The 17,536-nt window shown below is 42.8% G+C and overlaps 1 protein-coding gene across 1 annotated transcript; it reads left to right on the top strand.

Moving 5' to 3' along the window:
* Positions 1-3,968: 3,968 nt before the first annotated feature.
* Positions 3,969-10,194, top strand: neurl3 (neuralized E3 ubiquitin protein ligase 3). Its single transcript, XM_002932566.4, has 4 exons — positions 3,969-4,063; positions 6,956-7,426; positions 7,799-7,861; positions 8,622-10,194. Exons 1-4 carry the CDS (start codon positions 3,979-3,981, stop codon positions 8,948-8,950), a joined length of 948 nt encoding a protein of 315 aa, XP_002932612.2. The 5' UTR covers positions 3,969-3,978; the 3' UTR covers positions 8,951-10,194.
* Positions 10,195-17,536: the final 7,342 nt, after the last annotated feature.

Genomic DNA, 17,536 nt, shown 5'->3' with positions numbered 1-17,536 from the left:
CGCATGTCACGATTGCCAGCAGCGGAAGTCAACGAAACGAAGATAAACGTCACAACACGAACGTCCAAGAACATTCGTTCTTTGCAGAACCTAATCGCTCGTATACGAAAACTTTATGATTTTTTTTTTATATTGAAATAAAACATAAATAAAAATAAAACAGCATTGTATTCCAAAACATGCTGGCAACACTGGTAGAGTATGGTGTGACACACATAGAGCCTACAGCAGACAATGGTGTGGCTACAGGCTGCTTTATGTGGATGCTGCAATGTAGGGGGATCACAGGGACTTTAGGTGTGAATATTGCAGGGGCTCCAGCCAAAACCTGTTGTGTGGACAATACAGGCACCATTAATCTCATAATCTCTTCACTGAAACTGAATATAATAGTGAATATGAAACACTTATAATATCTTTAATACAATACTTTGTAATGTAGGGGGATCACAGGGACTTTAGGTGCGAATATTGCAGGGGCTCCAGCCAAAACCTGTTGTGTGGACAATACATATCATACATAAATACCGCTTCCGTCACAACCACGACATTCGATCGTACGTAGATGTACAATCGTACGTATTTTACGATAATGATGCGACAAAATCTTTCCCGAATTATCGTTGCCCGTGGATGGCATATCGTATGGGAACTCGATCGCCATACGATCGTTTGTCGATATAATCGTTCATCGCACAACGAGCGAAATCGCCTTGTGTATGGCCACCTTTACATGCTCAGTGTGCACTGTACTTACAGAGGTAAGCTGCCCACACACAGCCAGATCCCTTTACAATCTGTTTTATGGTCTGAACAGGGAAATGTGATGCAATAGATCCTGGATTTGGGTTGGGAATCCAAACTGAATGGAAACTCTTAAGCTGGCCATACACGCACCGATAATATTGTACGAAACCTCGTTTCGTACGATATTCGGTGCATGTATGGCAAGTCGGCGAATCGACCGATATCGCAGGAAGCTGCTATCGGTCGACTCCCCGATCGACCAGGTTAAAAGATTTTGATCGGGCGCCATAGAAGGCGCCTGACCAAAATCTGCCGTCAGCGCTAAATCAGCAGAAGGAGGTAGAAATCCTATTGTTTCTACCTCCTTATCTGCTGTTTCAGCCCTGAACGGTTTGTGGCTGATTGTACGATCTTTCGTGCGACTGATGGTCGCACGAAAGATCGCAAATCACCACGTGTGTGGCCACCTTTAGGCATGTGACTTTAAAGCTCTGGGCAACAAATTAAATTTTTAGGGCTGGGAATTGGGTATTCAGCCAAATCATAAATGCAGAAATACAGTGTTTATTTCTGCTTACAAATGCAGCTTTCTGGACCTGCAACTGCTTGATAAAGTGGAAGGCTTGGGCAGTCGCACCTTGCACCCTGGAGGCACCCTGTCCAGCCCAACAGAGTTTGATGCATTGACATCACCTATGGTATCTCCTGTAAGCTCCATCATTATTCTCTAGGGTTCCATCCTAATGAATGCCCATTGCTCACTCTGCATCTGATGCATCATAATCCTGTGCCACTATGAATACCCGGCCTGCTCACCCACTGCCAGCCCCCCCCCCCCCCCAGCACCTTATACTTACATTTGCCATTATCAGTGAAGGTCAGTGGAGGATCAATAGAGGGGGGAGGTTGGGATCGGGTCTGGGTCAGCGGGACCTACGAGGACCGTGGCCTACTGGGTTTTTTCCTGGTATCCAAAAATGCTTGATCAGACTACTACTACATTGTTCTAGTAGCACATGTAGTCAGAAAACACAGTGCAGAGAATAGAAGGGGGCAGACAGACACTACTTTCAATACCAATTACAATTCACTTTACAACCATGTAAGAGCTCTGTCTACCTGCAAGAATCCACAAAATCACTTTGTCCTGTTTGCTATAAACCGATAACCCTCAGCACAATACAAGCAAGAATATTTCCCAAACACAAGGAACTTGATGCTGAAAACACTTGAGTAGGCGACGAGGAGAGTAAGTACCAGGATGCGAAGCATTTAATGAGGCAATAAAAGCATTTTAAAAGCAGAACGTTGTTGGCACATTAGAGATGAGAGTATTTTGACAATTTTGTTTATCTTTACAGTAAACACAATCACGGCCATTTTGTTCCCGATTACATCAGTACAAACCTAGGGCATGATGGTGTATATCACTTTACAGGTGGAAAAAAAACTTCATTTATTTTTACACACTGACATTCACTAGGTGAAGGCACAAATAAATGAACTCAAATCGGCTGAATCATTTATTAAACCATTCCAACAGATATTGAACATATAGTCAAACACTGTTATAAAGTGACCCCATAAAATACTGCCCCCTAAGGACCAGGCCCAGACTGGCAATCTGTGAGTTCTGGCAAATGCCAGAGGGGCTGCTGTAAGGTTCCATAGACAGTCACTATTTATTGGGCTGGTGGGAGGCTGTTTGGGTCTCCAGATACTTGAAACACCAGGGCCTATTTTGAATCCCAGTCTGGGCCTGCTAAGGGCCTTTCTATGGCCCCACTACACTAAAGCTGAGCCATAGGCAGAGATATATGGTTGTATTGGTGTGCCAGTTTGGTCAAAATTGCTCAACCATCTAGGGATTTCATGTTCATTGGCTGAGTCATGGGATTGTGACCTGGGTTTGATCGCTTTTAGGAATATGATCATAAGACACTTCACTGCCTTGGATGTGGTGTAAGTAGACCTAGTAGAAATGAATATGTTACAACAGGGGAGTAGCTGGGGAAGTGGGGGTTGTACCTCCCCTACCCTGTGTGCAGTAATCAGGGTATAAGAGAAAGGGGGCCTATCATGACAAGGCTGGATACACTGGCTTTTTGCTTCCACAATTTAGGCTTGAAGGTTCAGACAGTTGGGGGCGAAGAAAAAGAATCAGCACTTACTAAATGCTTACAGATTCACCACCACTATGTCTGAAATGGATGGACTTCTTTGGCTAAGATCCTGCCTGCTCATACACAAGGGGATGCTTAGGCTTTACTTGGCAGCTCAAGGAATATTACTTACCCTCTTTGGGTAGGTGCCAGTATTCTGGTTCTAGAATGTTAGCTGGATCTGGGAGATGGCATATATTGGCATGTATGTGTTTTCTTGAAACAGAGTACTGGTTCCCATGATTCTGTAACACCTAAGTGATACTCTAGTAATGTGTATTGAAATCAATAGGATTAAGCTACTGTTGCAAATTAAGTATCAGTTTCAATGTTTCCAATTCTTTAGCTACTGCTGCAATCAGGACACAGCTATGGTTTAGAATAGATTTAATGAAATGGGTGAAGATACATTTTAATGCATTAAGTGTTGGCTTTTGAAAAGTTTCAATTGGTCTTTAATGTATTGAATGAATAAATATATTTCTGTGTAATTGTTAATTTATTGTTTTACTAAATTACAATTTATGTGATTTAACAATGAACAGTGTAAGTAAGAGTTATTATGGAGAAGGCGGTGACAGATTCTGTGATGTTAGATCAAATTGTGTGATTATATGTTTGATAATATACACCTATAATGTGTTGAAAAGACACAAAACGCGTCAGGATTAATGTGAATAAAGCTTTTTCTTAACCACCTCATATCTGCATGTAATTCTGTGAGCGCACTGACGCGGGCTAAAAGTCTGTGCATTCCCTGTGCCCCCTGTAGCCGGGCATGGACTGGCAATCTGGGAACCAATGGAGCAGCCAGAAGGGGTTCCATAGAACTGTGCTTTATTTTGGCCCTCGGTGTAGTCGATATTGCAGGGTCTATATTTAATCTCAGGCCAGGCATGCAGGCGTAGCTTTCACTTTAAACGCTAGAAGGTGATTCAAAAGAATTTGTTTCATCATGTGGTTTTTCCCCTGCTGGGGATTTTCCATCAGAACAGAAACAAAGAGATAGCCCAACACTAGCTCCACCCACAGGCTGACACTAGCTCCGCCCACCAGGCAGAGCCCATAAATGAAAATAAACAGAGAGCACATGGATGACTTGTTACACAGACAGCAGTGCAGCATGGGAGGGTGCCTTAGCTCTGAGACTGAAGGTAAGTGCTGCGGCCAGGCTGGCGGTCTATGGACTTGGGCATGGGAAAGTGCTCTTCTCTTTATACACTTGTCCTTCTTACAGCTGTAGGGTCTGGGTATTGCCCCACTCTGGGCTGGGGGATTATTTTTTTGAATTGACAGATCATCTGGAAAATCAGGAATGCTCTAATTAAATGCAGTTGCTTATAAATGAAATGCAGCCCTTCGAGCTGGACTTTTCACATCATCTGGTAACCGTTAGTTTTATATGTAATCTTAAATGGCATCTTAAATTAGGGCAGCCCCGGTAGCTGCATGGGGAGCAGTCATGGGCCCATACTGAGAGGCTAACATGCTCCCCCATTGGCAGCCCTTGGCAATGATGAGAGGTGTAGTTCACATCATTTGTAGAGTCACGTGGTTATAGTATATTAGTATATATTATAGTATATTAGCTCTGGGTGCATGATTGTGCAGCACAAGGGGCAGAATAGACCTCTTTTATATTATGTAATTAAATACCTGATTTTATTCTATGAAGAGACCTCTATCATGGGGCTAGGAACTTTCATCCATACTGTCGGTACTTTCTCTAGTGGCCGCGGTGTAGTGGTGTATCAATAAACCCACTGGACTTGACACGCAGGTCTGTGCGTAGAGTGGGTGGCATATGCCGCACTCGGGGACAAAGAATGAAAGGAAACCCAGCAACAGAGTTATAGTCCTATCAGGAAGTTAGTATTTGCTCAGCCATTCCTGATTAATGACCCTGATCCCATGACTTGGATGATAACAGCCACACAATTACCTCAGTCATACAGTCTGAATTAAAGGGACAGTGCCTTGGGTTGGTTATCCAAAAAACCCAGGCATTCTGAATAACAGGTCCCATACTTGTATACTAATAACTGAACCGCCATGTTTGGGCAATACCAAGCTTGATGGCACGGCTGCCTATGGCAGTTACAGTTTGCTTCGTGCAGTCTGGCACATTCCAGTTTGGCAGTTGCGGTTTAACCCCTGCAGCGGATCACTGTAGATACATGCTGGTAGCGCATATACACCAGCTATTGTTAGTTAGGCACAGCAGGGTAGGTGTGTTGTACTAAGTTATTTAGACAAGTGTCAGTTAGGGGGGTGCATTTGAGTTTACCGTATTAATTTTTTGCTGTCTGTGGCCCAACTAGACTAGAAACAACTTGCCACCGTTCACAGTATTAGAATACGTGCAGCAGTACTAGGACAAGCCGGAACCAATCAGCAGCTTCAGAATTATTCACTGTTCTGCTGAGAGCCTAGTAATGTTTTAGGGGGGGAATAAATAATGGATAGATAGAGCAGGCAAGCCTTGTCTTGAACTTGGGCCATCAACAGCCTTGGTGAATAGACCAACCTGCAGCCAATCAGAGCACTTTGGCCAATACTGACCATGGAGCCTACAGCACTGGAGCTAAAGTTGTAGTGGAAGATTCTACCTATTTAGTGGGAAATTGCCCAGCACCTAAAGGGTTTAAACATCCTCCCTTCTAGAGCAACCTGCAGCTAATCAGAGCACTTTGGCCAATACTGACCATGGAGCCTACAGCGCTGGAGCTAAAGTTGTAGTGGAAGATTCTACCATTTCAGTGGGAAATTGCCCAGCACCCAACGGGTTTAAACATCCTCCCTACTAGAGCAACCTGCAGCTAATCAGAGCACTTTGGCCAATACTGACCATGGAGCCTACAGCGCTGGAGCTAAAGTTGTAGTGGAAGATTCTACCATTTCAGTGGGAAATTGCCCAGCACCCAACGGGTTTAAACATCCTCCCTACTAGAGCAACCTGCAGCTAATCAGAGAATCTAAAGAATTTACAGTTCTTAGCTAAAAATAAGCTGCAGAAGAAACAGCAGTGAAGTGTGCAGAAAGCTAAACACAATGCATTCAACTGCAAATGTTATCACTGCAGTCACTCACTAGGGGGCATTCCAGGCAGGTCAGGTATGTCGGCTCTCAGGCGCTCACCACTCAGTCTCCTGTTGCATTTCAGCCCCAAATTCAGCAGCAGTGTAAATACGTGTCGGGCAAAGATATATCTAGAGCTGATCTGTGTTTGTGTTGTACTGTAACCAGGCCCGGACTGGCAATCTGTGGGTTCTGGCAAATGCCAGAGGGGCTGCTGTAAGATGCCATAGACAGTCACTATTTATTGGGGTGGTGGGGGCTGTTTGGGCCTCTGTGTACTTGGCATGCCAGGGCCTATTTTGAATCTGAGTCAGGGCCTGGCTGTAACTGATCCAAAGGAAAGAATGAACCACAAATGTAGGGAGTTCTGCTCCTACTTTCTCTTGCTGCCAAAGCAACTGATAAGCCTGAGCAATTTACACATCATTGGGTTAACAGCATTACTGTTTGTATATGAGGCACCTGCTGTTTATCAGCAGACTTTCAGTTGGAATACTGCACTATTTCTGCAACCCATGACAGCTTTATTTACTCAGCATGTGATAAACTGCAAAGCATATATAAGTACGGACAAGCCAGATAAGACAAGGCTTTGTTATCAGACTCTCGTTTATACCTTGAGATTGGCTCAGTGTAGTGTAAACTGTGCTGCATCGGCACCCCCTGGAGTCAAACATAATGTTCTGCAGGCAACTGCCATACTGCATGGCGGGACTTATTATTTAGCCAATAAAGGTATCACCACTTTTGTTATTTTTTATTTCAAAAGGGTTACCCTGTGACTTATTATTTAATTACCCCTAATTATATGGCAGAAGAGGAAAAGGGCCTGCCATATCCATATATATATATTTACTGTTCCGTACAACTGGATTTCCAGGAATGGGTTGGGTAAAAGGGAATTTGCTTTTCTGTGCCCTTCTGTATGTTTCTTCCCCTGTTTAAAACATGCTTCATCCATTCTTTAGGTCTTTCCTTCCACCCTTACACCAAGGGATGCCATATCACTCTGAACAGCTGCTTGCACCAAGCAGAACGCCAGCAAAGTTTCCACCATGGCATTATCTTCTCCAACCGGCCCCTGCTCTCCAAAGAAAAGCTGTGGATAAGGGTGCTGAAGGAAGAGGAGCGCTGGCACGGGGCACTGCGAATTGGATACACCTCTGTGGATCCCAGCACACTGGAACCCTGCTGTCTGCCACCGTTTGTGTGTCCTGACCTGACAAATCTCCCTAGATTCTGGGGGGTTGGAATACCCGAGGAGCTGTGTCAGGCAGGGGCACTTATAAAATTCTGGTTCAGCAAGAATGGAAAAGTGTTCTGTCAGCGAGAGGGGGAACCTTGTGCAAGAGTCCTGTTCTCAGGGATCCCCAAGAATACAAAGCTATGGGCCATGCTGGATGTCTACGGGAAGACCAAAGCTATTCAAGTTATGGGGGGTAAGTGGTGCCAAAACATGTTTCCATATGATATTATGTTATTGCAGTCTGCATTCCATAGGAAACCTAGAGATAGTAAAACTAAAATACTATGGGTTGCCATTTGGCTCACAAAATCTGAGAATATAAAGAGCTAGGAAGCAAAAATATAGGCTTTACATTTCTCCTTTGAATGACCCTCTGCATCTGCCCTAAGAGTTCCAACAGGCCTGCACCCCAAAGTTTCGCCAATACTTTCTGCAGAATTTTTGAGTTAATAATATTCATATTTCAATGGCAAGGGGATAGTGTGGAACTATTAATGGCTGGGGTGTGTGTAGCACATTAGTTCATGTATGGATTTAATAACCTGTGGAAATTTTTTTTTTCCAGGTCCCAGTCAGAAGAATCCGACACCTCCGTGCCAGTGCCAGTGCCAGAGTCAGATAAACAAAGGTCAGTGCCCTGGTACCTTCCTGCTCTGCATCTGATTAACCCACTTGTGTTGGAGTGACTGGGAGCCGGACAAACCTCTCTTTCACAATCACAGATCACACCCATAAATCTGTTTGATCCTGGGATAACAATGGTTCTGCTTACTAATCTTTTCTGCCTGCCCATTATGGACCTCACTGACTAATGGGGCTTAGTGTAAAGCAGAGATTTTGCTCAGAAACTGATATTTTGTAGCTGCCTCCTAATCATTTCCCACAATATAGCTCCTGGCATAAAAGTCTAGGATTCATTGGGCTGGCATTATAGGCTGGATGCTGCCTTAGGGCATAACTATAGCATAACTGTAGGGGATGCCAGGTCCGGACTGGGAGTCAAAATAGGCCCTACCATTTCAAGTACACAGAGGCCCAAACAGCCCCCCACCAGCCCAATAAATAGTGACTGTCTATGGCATCTTACAGCAGCCCCTCTGGCATTAGCCAAAATCCACAGATTGCCAGTCCGGGCCTGGGGGAAGCAGACTCTGTCACTGCTGGAGCTGTAAAGGAGTGTAGCTGGCCCAGTGATTGTATATGTATAATGGGACAGAGGGTACAACATCAACCCAGCTTCCAAGTTGCTTTGAGTTTTTTAGTGCCCCCCCCCAACAAAACTGAAAATCCCCCTTACACACATAATGTTAATTCCTCTTCTGCTTTTGCCCTATTTTCTTTTTCATTAAAGACAGGTTTCTAACCATCTTGTCTCTCTTCTAATATAGATCCCCAACCCTTGGGAAGTGGGCACAGCCTGGAAGAGATTGCAGAGCAGACTGCCATACCCACTGCCAACCTGAATAGCTGCAATGACACCACCACTTGGCATTCACAGAAGAATTTCCACATATTCTTGGAGGACGATCCCAGCTGTGTGATCTGCCAGGATAGGAAGGCCAATACCTTGCTGCTGCCCTGTGGGCATTGCACTTTCTGCCAAAGCTGCGTTGAGAAATTACAGGGACATAGCCAAAGTTGCCCTCTATGTCGCCAAAGAATTCACAGTGCCCAGTATATTGGGTGTGGGAATTCTATCCCTAACCCAATAACCTGACACTTAGATGGTGCTAAGAATTGATGCAGCTATTTAATGCAGCTGCACAATATGCATTATTTGCAATATGAGGGCACTTAAGCCAAGTACCCAGAATGGCCAACTGGGCCAGAATGGAAGCTTGTTGGATAAACTGGTTCTGCTGTACATTGTGACACTGAACTAGAAATGGACGAGTAAGGAATGTATCACAGTCATGATAGAAGTTGTTCTGAAAGAGTCCAATTGGGTAACAAATACCACAATTACAGTGTAATAATTGCAAAGTTCGTTAATGTAATTGGAACAGAGCCCAAACACTCCGGGAAACCTGTCTATCATATATCTGAGCCCCAGCAGCAGGGCCACTAGCTGGACATCTTTGCATTATACTTACATGTAAAATATACTGAGTGTGATAAAACTGGATTATAACAGTGATTATATAGGACTGCAGGGTTCCAGGTTGGAACTGGTTAATCAAGACCTGTAGTTCAGATACTGATGAAATGCAACTCCCAGCACCCACTGTCAGACATACTAATACAGTATATTCAATAGCAAACTTAATGTGCATTGCTGTATATTATCATTATCATACAGCATCCAAAGCAAGTAGTATTCCTTCAAGGGCACTACATGCAAAATTCTATGTGTAATATTAAATCATGTACTCATAAAATACAATATTATACTATTACATGTTTAGGATATACAGAAAATTTCTCATTGGCACACTGTACAATATACCCCTTGTACTTTTATCTACCCTTTGGGGCCCTCCAACACTTAGGGCTCAGGGTAAATGCACTTTCTGGCTTAGCCTAACTCCGCCTCTTCTCTGCCTTCCCCTTTAAAAAAAACTTTTAAACACTAATTATTTGGGGGGGGGGGGATATATATATTAAAAAGATAAATACAATGGGGATAAAATGGCAGTAATAGGGTGGAGAGACAGGACAAATCACGCTTGATGCCCTCAATCTACAAAATGTGGAAAATCAAGATTCTGCAATGTCATGTGACACAATAGTGAACTATGGGAGAGCACTGGAAATGTATTAATTGTACAAATACGCTGCATTCCTTTGGGTTTGATCACCCACCAAATGTTTACACCTCTGTCTCTGTATAATGGGAATATTACAGATATCCACCAGATATCAAGGGATTGAGTTAATGTGATATTTTATATAATATATTTATATTTGTATGCTGTAATAATGTGAATTTCTGATTAATAAAGTTTCGTATTTTATTAAAGACCTGATTTGTAAAGCTATAACCTATTGGTCAGAATGCAATATTTTATATGCTGAACTTACTGTACCAGCCCAGAAGCCCAGCAGCCCTGTAAAAGTAATGGCCCGGGCCTGCAATGTTGTCCACAGCAGATCCTCATCTTGGATCTTGTAAGGCCACCTTCTAGTGTTAGTGACACTGCACATGCTCAGTGTGCTCTGGGCTGCTGTTGGGATGCTGTTTGTTATCACTGTAACAAAACATTAGCAGAAAAATTAGGCTACATTTGACTGATTATTAATGCTGATTCAGAATGCAGTGGTTTCTATGTTGCCATGAAACATGGATTTAAATTAATGACTAATCAGCCTTATATTGTGACATTTATATTCTATATACACAGTATATTGTGAGTCAGTCCCTAAGCTCAGGTAAGTGACAGCAGCACAGAGCATGGGCAGGGAATCAGCAGAAAAGAAGATGGGGGGCTACTGGGGCATCTTTGGGGGCACAGATCTTCCCTGCTAAAGGGTACAGAAACCCAAATCATAATGTACAACATTATACTACTTCACCTTTATAGGGATACTATTGATTAAATATTTACTTATTTTGTAAAGAAATTTTGGGGGAAATTCTTTTTATTGATTCTAAAAATGTCAGTCACTCCCTGTACCAGCATGATGGACAATATGTCCTGTAAATCATGTGACTACCTTTACTCCCTTTCTTTACTTCCTTTCAAGCAGTCTGCCTTTGCTTTATGGCAGGGTAGCCCCCCCTTTCAGTAAATAGTCAGTACATCCAAACAAACCTGCGTATACATTTAAATATTTATTTGGCCATGCTGCTACTTTGTCCAGGGCAACACAGACCCAGCCCTCTAATGCATTTGCCTTGCTGCTAAAATGACTGCACTTTATTCATAAATCATTTAAAATTCAAAATAACATGAAGTTTGGTTCTACAATCTGGCCATATGGAATATTTAAGCTTGCCAGCTCAGTCAAGGTGAATCTTTTGGTAAATCCCTACCCATTGCTGCATGTCACATGGAGTCATGCAACTCTCTGCTTCTGTCTGCAAGCTACAATCAATCTCCGTGAAAAACCTAGAGGGAATCTAAACACCCTGCCTAATTAAGAAATATGGGCGAGGTGCATGAAAAAGGATTGGTCAGTCTTCCAAACTGACAAGCCTACTGCTATACTATACTACTATACTATACTACTACAAGCCTACTACTATACTATACTATACTACTACAAACCTACTACTATACTATACTATACTACTACAAACCTACTACTATACTATACTACTACAAGCCTACTACTATACTATACTACTACAAGCCTACTACTATACTACTACAAGCCTACTACTATACTACTACAAGCCTACTACTATACTATACTACTACAAGCCTACTACTATACTATACTACTACAAACCTACTGCTATACTATACTACTACAAGCCTACTACTATACTATACTACTACAAACCTACTGCTATACTATACTACTACAAGCCTACTACTATACTACTACAAGCCTACTACTATACTATACTACTACAAACCTACTGCTATACTATACTACTACAAGCCTACTACTATACTACTACAAGCCTACTACTATACTATACTACTACAAACCTACTACTATACTATACTAATACAAGCCTACTGCAATACTATACTACTACAAGCCTTCTACTATACTATACTACTACAAGCCTACTACAATACTATACTACTACAAGCCTACTACTATACTATACTACTACAAGCCTACTACTATACTATACTACTACAATACTATAGGCCCTCCCAAAAGGAAGTACAAAGAGTTCTGTACTCTTCTGCTTGTGGCACTGGTTCCATTTAGAAGTGCTGGGTGGAGAAGTAGTGGGAGGTAGGCAGGACTAGATTTGTGGGAAGGCCTGGGCCTAGGGTGGCACAGTTTCAGGACAGTACTGACCTACTAGAGTAATAACCACATTGCCATAACGTAATAATAATGTAATAATAATTGCTATTACATGTGCCTGCTTGAATGCTGGAACCTATCATTAACCCAGCTTTGCTAGCAAGTTATCCCCCTGTTCTTTTGTAACTGTGTGCTTCTCCCAGTTTCCCAGTCCTGGGCCCCATCTAGTCTCAATGAATTCATATCTGTGCCAGCTGTCATTTCCCTGTCCCTTTTGTATGCAAAACATGGATTTCCCCTTTCGGGGCCACACCTTGGAGGTGCAGTTTAATATTACTGACCTGCATTCCTCTTCACTTGTTGTTTCCAAAAGAACCGGATTATATATCTCCCCTATGGGTGTCAGCTATAAACTTGGCAGTGGCAGGTTAGGCAGGGGGACCTGGGTAGTAAAGCCAAGCTAATCAAAAGCAATACAAACTGCAAAATAAAATGTTTTCTATTGAAAGAGTTTGTAGTTTCAATAGCAATTGCAATCACATCATTTTTAATGAATGTATATTGGAAAGATGTTAAGAATTACATTTTCTTTCATTGAGCAAGATTTTATTTTGAGGTTTACATGCCCTTTACCTTAAAGGAACAGTAACACTAAAAAATAAAAATGTTTTAAAATAATTAAAATATAATGCACCATTGCCCTGCACTGGTAAAAGTTGTGTGTTTGCTTCAGAAAGACTACTGTAGTTAATAGAAATAGCTGTTGTGTAGCCATGGGGGCAGCCATTTAAATTGAAAAAAGGAGAAAAGGCACAGGTTACATAAGAAGATACCAGATAAACTGTGTATAATACAATGGGAATCTATGCTACTTATCTGTTATCTGCTTAGTAACCTGTGCCTTTTCTCCTTTTTTCAATTTAAATGGCTGCCCCCAGGGCTACACAGCAGGGTATTTATATAATTTGCAGTAGTGTTTATGAAGAAAACACACAACTTTTACCAGTGCAGGGCAATAGTATATAATATATTAATTATTTTTATACACTTTCATTTTTTGGTGTTACTGTTCCTTTAATAAAGTAATTGCACTTCTGTTGTTGCATTATTGTTGCAGTATTATGTTCTGCCAGCAGAGGGCCTTCTGTTGTTCCATTTCCATTTGTTTCTAGACAGGTAAGACTAGCATGAGTGAGCGTAGAGGGCCAGGACTTTCACATAGATGTGCTAGTAATAGTGCAGATGGGCCGTTGAACCCCAAGCGCTTGGAATGGGGCTGGGAACAGTAAGTTTGGCAGTTTTCAGGTTCCAGGTACAGTAATGTGGCCATGTGCCTAGGGCCCCCTCCCCACCCACCACTGCCCTTTGACAGTGCAAATTCCCTGAGCCCATCTGCCAGCGTTGCCAGCTAAAGAATAGGTGGCAGTTAACAGGATGAGCTGGAGATGCCGGGGTCCAGCAGGACCTGATTTTTCACATTACCACAGTGAGCCAGTCCGACCCTAAGCCAACCACACCTTTCTCCTTGATCCCCTTTACATTTTCTTTATATTTTTAAATTTAAAAAAAAAAGATATTAAATGACTTATAACTTCTCTAAAATAACTGCCTCAACCATTCTATAAATCAATTTTTAAATTATCAGCTGATTGCCATAGTCACTTTTACAAAGATCGTCCTTTGTTTTATTCTAAAAAACACAGAGCAGAAATGGTTGTCATATAAAATGATATTAAATCATTACTGTTCTCAATTTATTCCATTAAGAAGTAAATGTAGAAGTGTTAAGAATCATCCTATGTGGCTTAACTCTGAGGTAAAGAAGTTAATAGGGAGAAAAAGGAAAGCTTTTAAGAATTTTAAGTCAGAGGGGACAGAAGCGGAATTTAATTAATATAAATACTATAACAAGTGTTGTAAAACAGCAATCCGGAAGGCAAAGATAGAAAATGAGGAGCGCATTGCAGCAGAGGCGAAAACTAACCCCAAAACGTATAACCCCAAAAAGTATATTAATAGTAAAAAGATGCAGGTTGAGAGTGTGGCCCCATTGAGTTATAGTAACAATATGGTTACAGCGGATACAGAAAAGACAAATGTGCAAAATTATTTTCTTCAGTGTATACAGTGGAGGGCCAGAGTGGCAAGACCCACCCAATAGCGGCACTGTTGCCTCAGCTCCATCCAGTCAGTGGTTGACACAGGTTATGGTACATAAAGGGTTACTCAAAGTTAATGTAAACAAGGCTCCTGGGCCAGATGGAATACACCCTCGGGTACTGAGAGAGCTAGGGGCAGTTCTACAGTGGCCTTTGTTTCTGATGTTCTCAGACTCGCTTTCATCGGAAATGGTACCTAGGGATTGGAGGAAAGCGGATGTCATTCCTGTGTTTAAAAAGGGATTACAATTTCAGCCTGGCAATTACAGGCCAGTAAGTTTGACATCCGTGGTGCACAAGTTATTTGAAGACTTGTTAAGGGATCACATACAAAATTATGTTCTGGTGAATGGCATTATGGGCAGTAATCAGCATGGCTTTATGAAGGACAGGTCATGTCAGACCAATTTAATTGCTTTTTATGATGAGGTAAGTAAGAAGCTGGACAATGGGGATGCAGGATTTGGATTTTGCCAAAGCATTTGATACCGTTCCCCAAAAACGACTGCTTTCTAAACTAAGGTCTATTGGTCTTAGTGAAGTCGTTTGCACATGGATAGGAAACTGGCTACAGGATCGGGTACAGAGGGTGGTTGTTAATAGTACATTCTCTACTTGGAATAAGGTTCTCAGTGGGGTCCCTCAGGGCTCTGTACTGGGGCCACTTTTGTTTAATTTGTTCATAAATGACTTAGGGGAAGGTATGATACGTAATGTATTAGTGTTTAGTGATGACACAAAACTCTGCAGCCCAATTAATTCCATCCAGGATGTGACATCCCTGCAGCAGGATCTTGACCAACTGGCAATCTGGGCGGCTAAGTGGCAGGTGAGATTTAATGTGGATAAATGTAAGGTCATGCACCTGGGATGTAAAAATATGCAGCCACTTATACCCTTAATGGGACTGCACTAGGCAAATCCATAATGGAGAAGGTCCTTGGAGTCCTTGTAGATAATAAACTTGGCTGTAGCAAGCAATGCCAGGCAGCAGCTGCAAGGGCAAACAAGGTTTTGAGCTGTATTAAAAGGGGTATAGATTCACGGGAGGAGGGGGTTATTCTTCCAGTTTACAGAGCGCTGGTAAGGCCCCATCAAATGGGACATTATTGAGTTAGAGAGGGTCCAGAGAAGGGCAACTAAGCTGGTAAAGGGTATGGAAAGTCTCAGTTATGAAGAAAGACTGGCCAAGTTGGGTTTGTTTACACTGGAGAAGAGGCGCTTAAGAGGTGACATGATAACTATGTATAAATATATAAGGGGATCATATAATAATCTCTTTCATGCTTTATCTACCAGGAGGCCCTTCCAACTGACAGGAGAATTCCAATTAGAAGAAAGGAGGTTCTATCTAAATATTCAGAAAATATTTTTTACAGTGAGAGCTGTGGTTTTCTCTCCCAGACTCAGTTGTACTGGCTGATACATTATATAGCTTCAAGAAGGGTTTGGATGTATTCTTAGCAAGTGAGGGAATACAGGGGTAGGGGAGATAGTTCTCAGTACAAGTGAGGGAATACAGGGTTATGGAAGATAGCTCTCAGTACAAGTGAGGGAATACAGGGGTATGGGAGATAGCTCTCAGTACAAGTGAGGGAATACAGGGGTAGGGGAGATAGCTCTCAGTACAAGTGAGGGAATACAGGGGTAGGGGAGATAGCTCTCAGTACAAGTGAGGGAATACAGGGGTATGGGAGATAGCTCTCAGTACAAGTGAGGGAATACAGGGGTAGGGGAGATAGCTCTCAGTACAAGTGAGGGAATACAGGGTTATGGGAGATAGCTCTCAGTACAAGTGAGGGAATACAGGGGTATGGGAGATAGCTCTCAGTACAAGTGAGGGAATACAGGGGTAGGGGAGATAGCTCTCAGTACAAGTGAGGGAATACAGGGGTAGGGGAGATAGCTCTCAGTACAAGTGAGGGAATACAGGGGTAGGGGAGATAGCTCTCAGTACAAGTGAGGGAATACAGGGGTATGGGAGATAGCTCTCAGTACAAGTGAGGGAATACAGGGTTATGGGAGATAGCTCTCAGTACAAGTGAGGGAATACAGGGGTAGGGGAGATAGCTCTCAGTACAAGTGAGGGAATACAGGGGTAGGGGAGATAGCTCTCAGTACAAGTGAGGGAATACAGGGGTATGGGAGATAGCTCTCAGTACAAGTGAGGGAATACAGGGGTATGGGAGATAGCTCTCAGTACAAGTGAGGGAATACAGGGTTATGGGAGATAGCTCTCAGTACAAGTGAGGGAATACAGGGGTAGGGGAGATAGCTCTCAGTACAAGTGAGGGAATACAGGGTTATGGGAGATAGCTCTCAGTACAAGTGAGGGAATACAGGGGTAGGGGAGATAGCTCTCAGTACAAGTGAGGGAATACAGGGGTATGGGAGATAGCTCTCAGTACAAGTGAGGGAATACAGGGGTAGGGGAGATAGCTCTTAGTACAAGTGAGGGAATACAGGGGTATGGGAGATAGCTCTCAGTACAAGTGAGGGAATACAGGGGTATGGGAGATAGCTCTCAGTACAAGTGAGGGAATACAGGGTTATGGGAGATAGCTCTCAGTACAAGTGAGGGAATACAGGGTTATGGGAGATAGCTCTCAGTACAAGTGAGGGAATACAGGGGTATGGGAGATAGCTGTCAGTACAAGTGAGGGAATACAGGGGTATGGGAGATAGCTGTCAGTACACGTGAGGGAATACAGGGTTATGGGAGATAGCTCTCAGTACAAGTGAGGGAATACAGGGTTATGGGAGATAGCTCTCAGTACAAGTGAGGGAATACAGGGGTATGGGAGATAGCTCTCAGTACAAGTGAGGGAATACAGGGTTATGGGAGATAGCTCTCAGTACAAGTGAGGGAATACAGGGTTATGGGAGATAGCTCTCAGTACAAGTGAGGGAATACAGGGGTAGGGGAGATAGCTCTCAGTACAAGTGAGGGAATACAGGGGTATGGGAGATAGCTCTCAGTACAAGTGAGGGAATACAGGGGTAGGGGAGATAGCTCTCAGTACAAGTGAGGGAATACAGGGGTATGGGGGATAGCTCTCAGTACAAGTGAGGGAATACAGGGTTATGGGAGACAGCTCTTAGTACAAGTTGATCCAGGGACTGGTCCAACTGCCATCTTGGAGTCAGGAAGGATTTTTTCCCGCTCTATGGCAAATTAGAAAGGCTTCAGATGGGGTTTTTTGACTTCCTTTGGATCAACTAGCAGTTAGGCAGGTTAGATATAGGCATTACATTTGAACTTGATGGAGGTA

This window comes from Xenopus tropicalis, chromosome 3 (assembly GCF_000004195.4).
Source record: "Xenopus tropicalis strain Nigerian chromosome 3, UCB_Xtro_10.0, whole genome shotgun sequence".
NCBI lineage: Eukaryota > Metazoa > Chordata > Amphibia > Anura > Pipidae > Xenopus > Xenopus tropicalis.
This window is presented reverse-complemented; position numbering and strand designations above follow the sequence as displayed.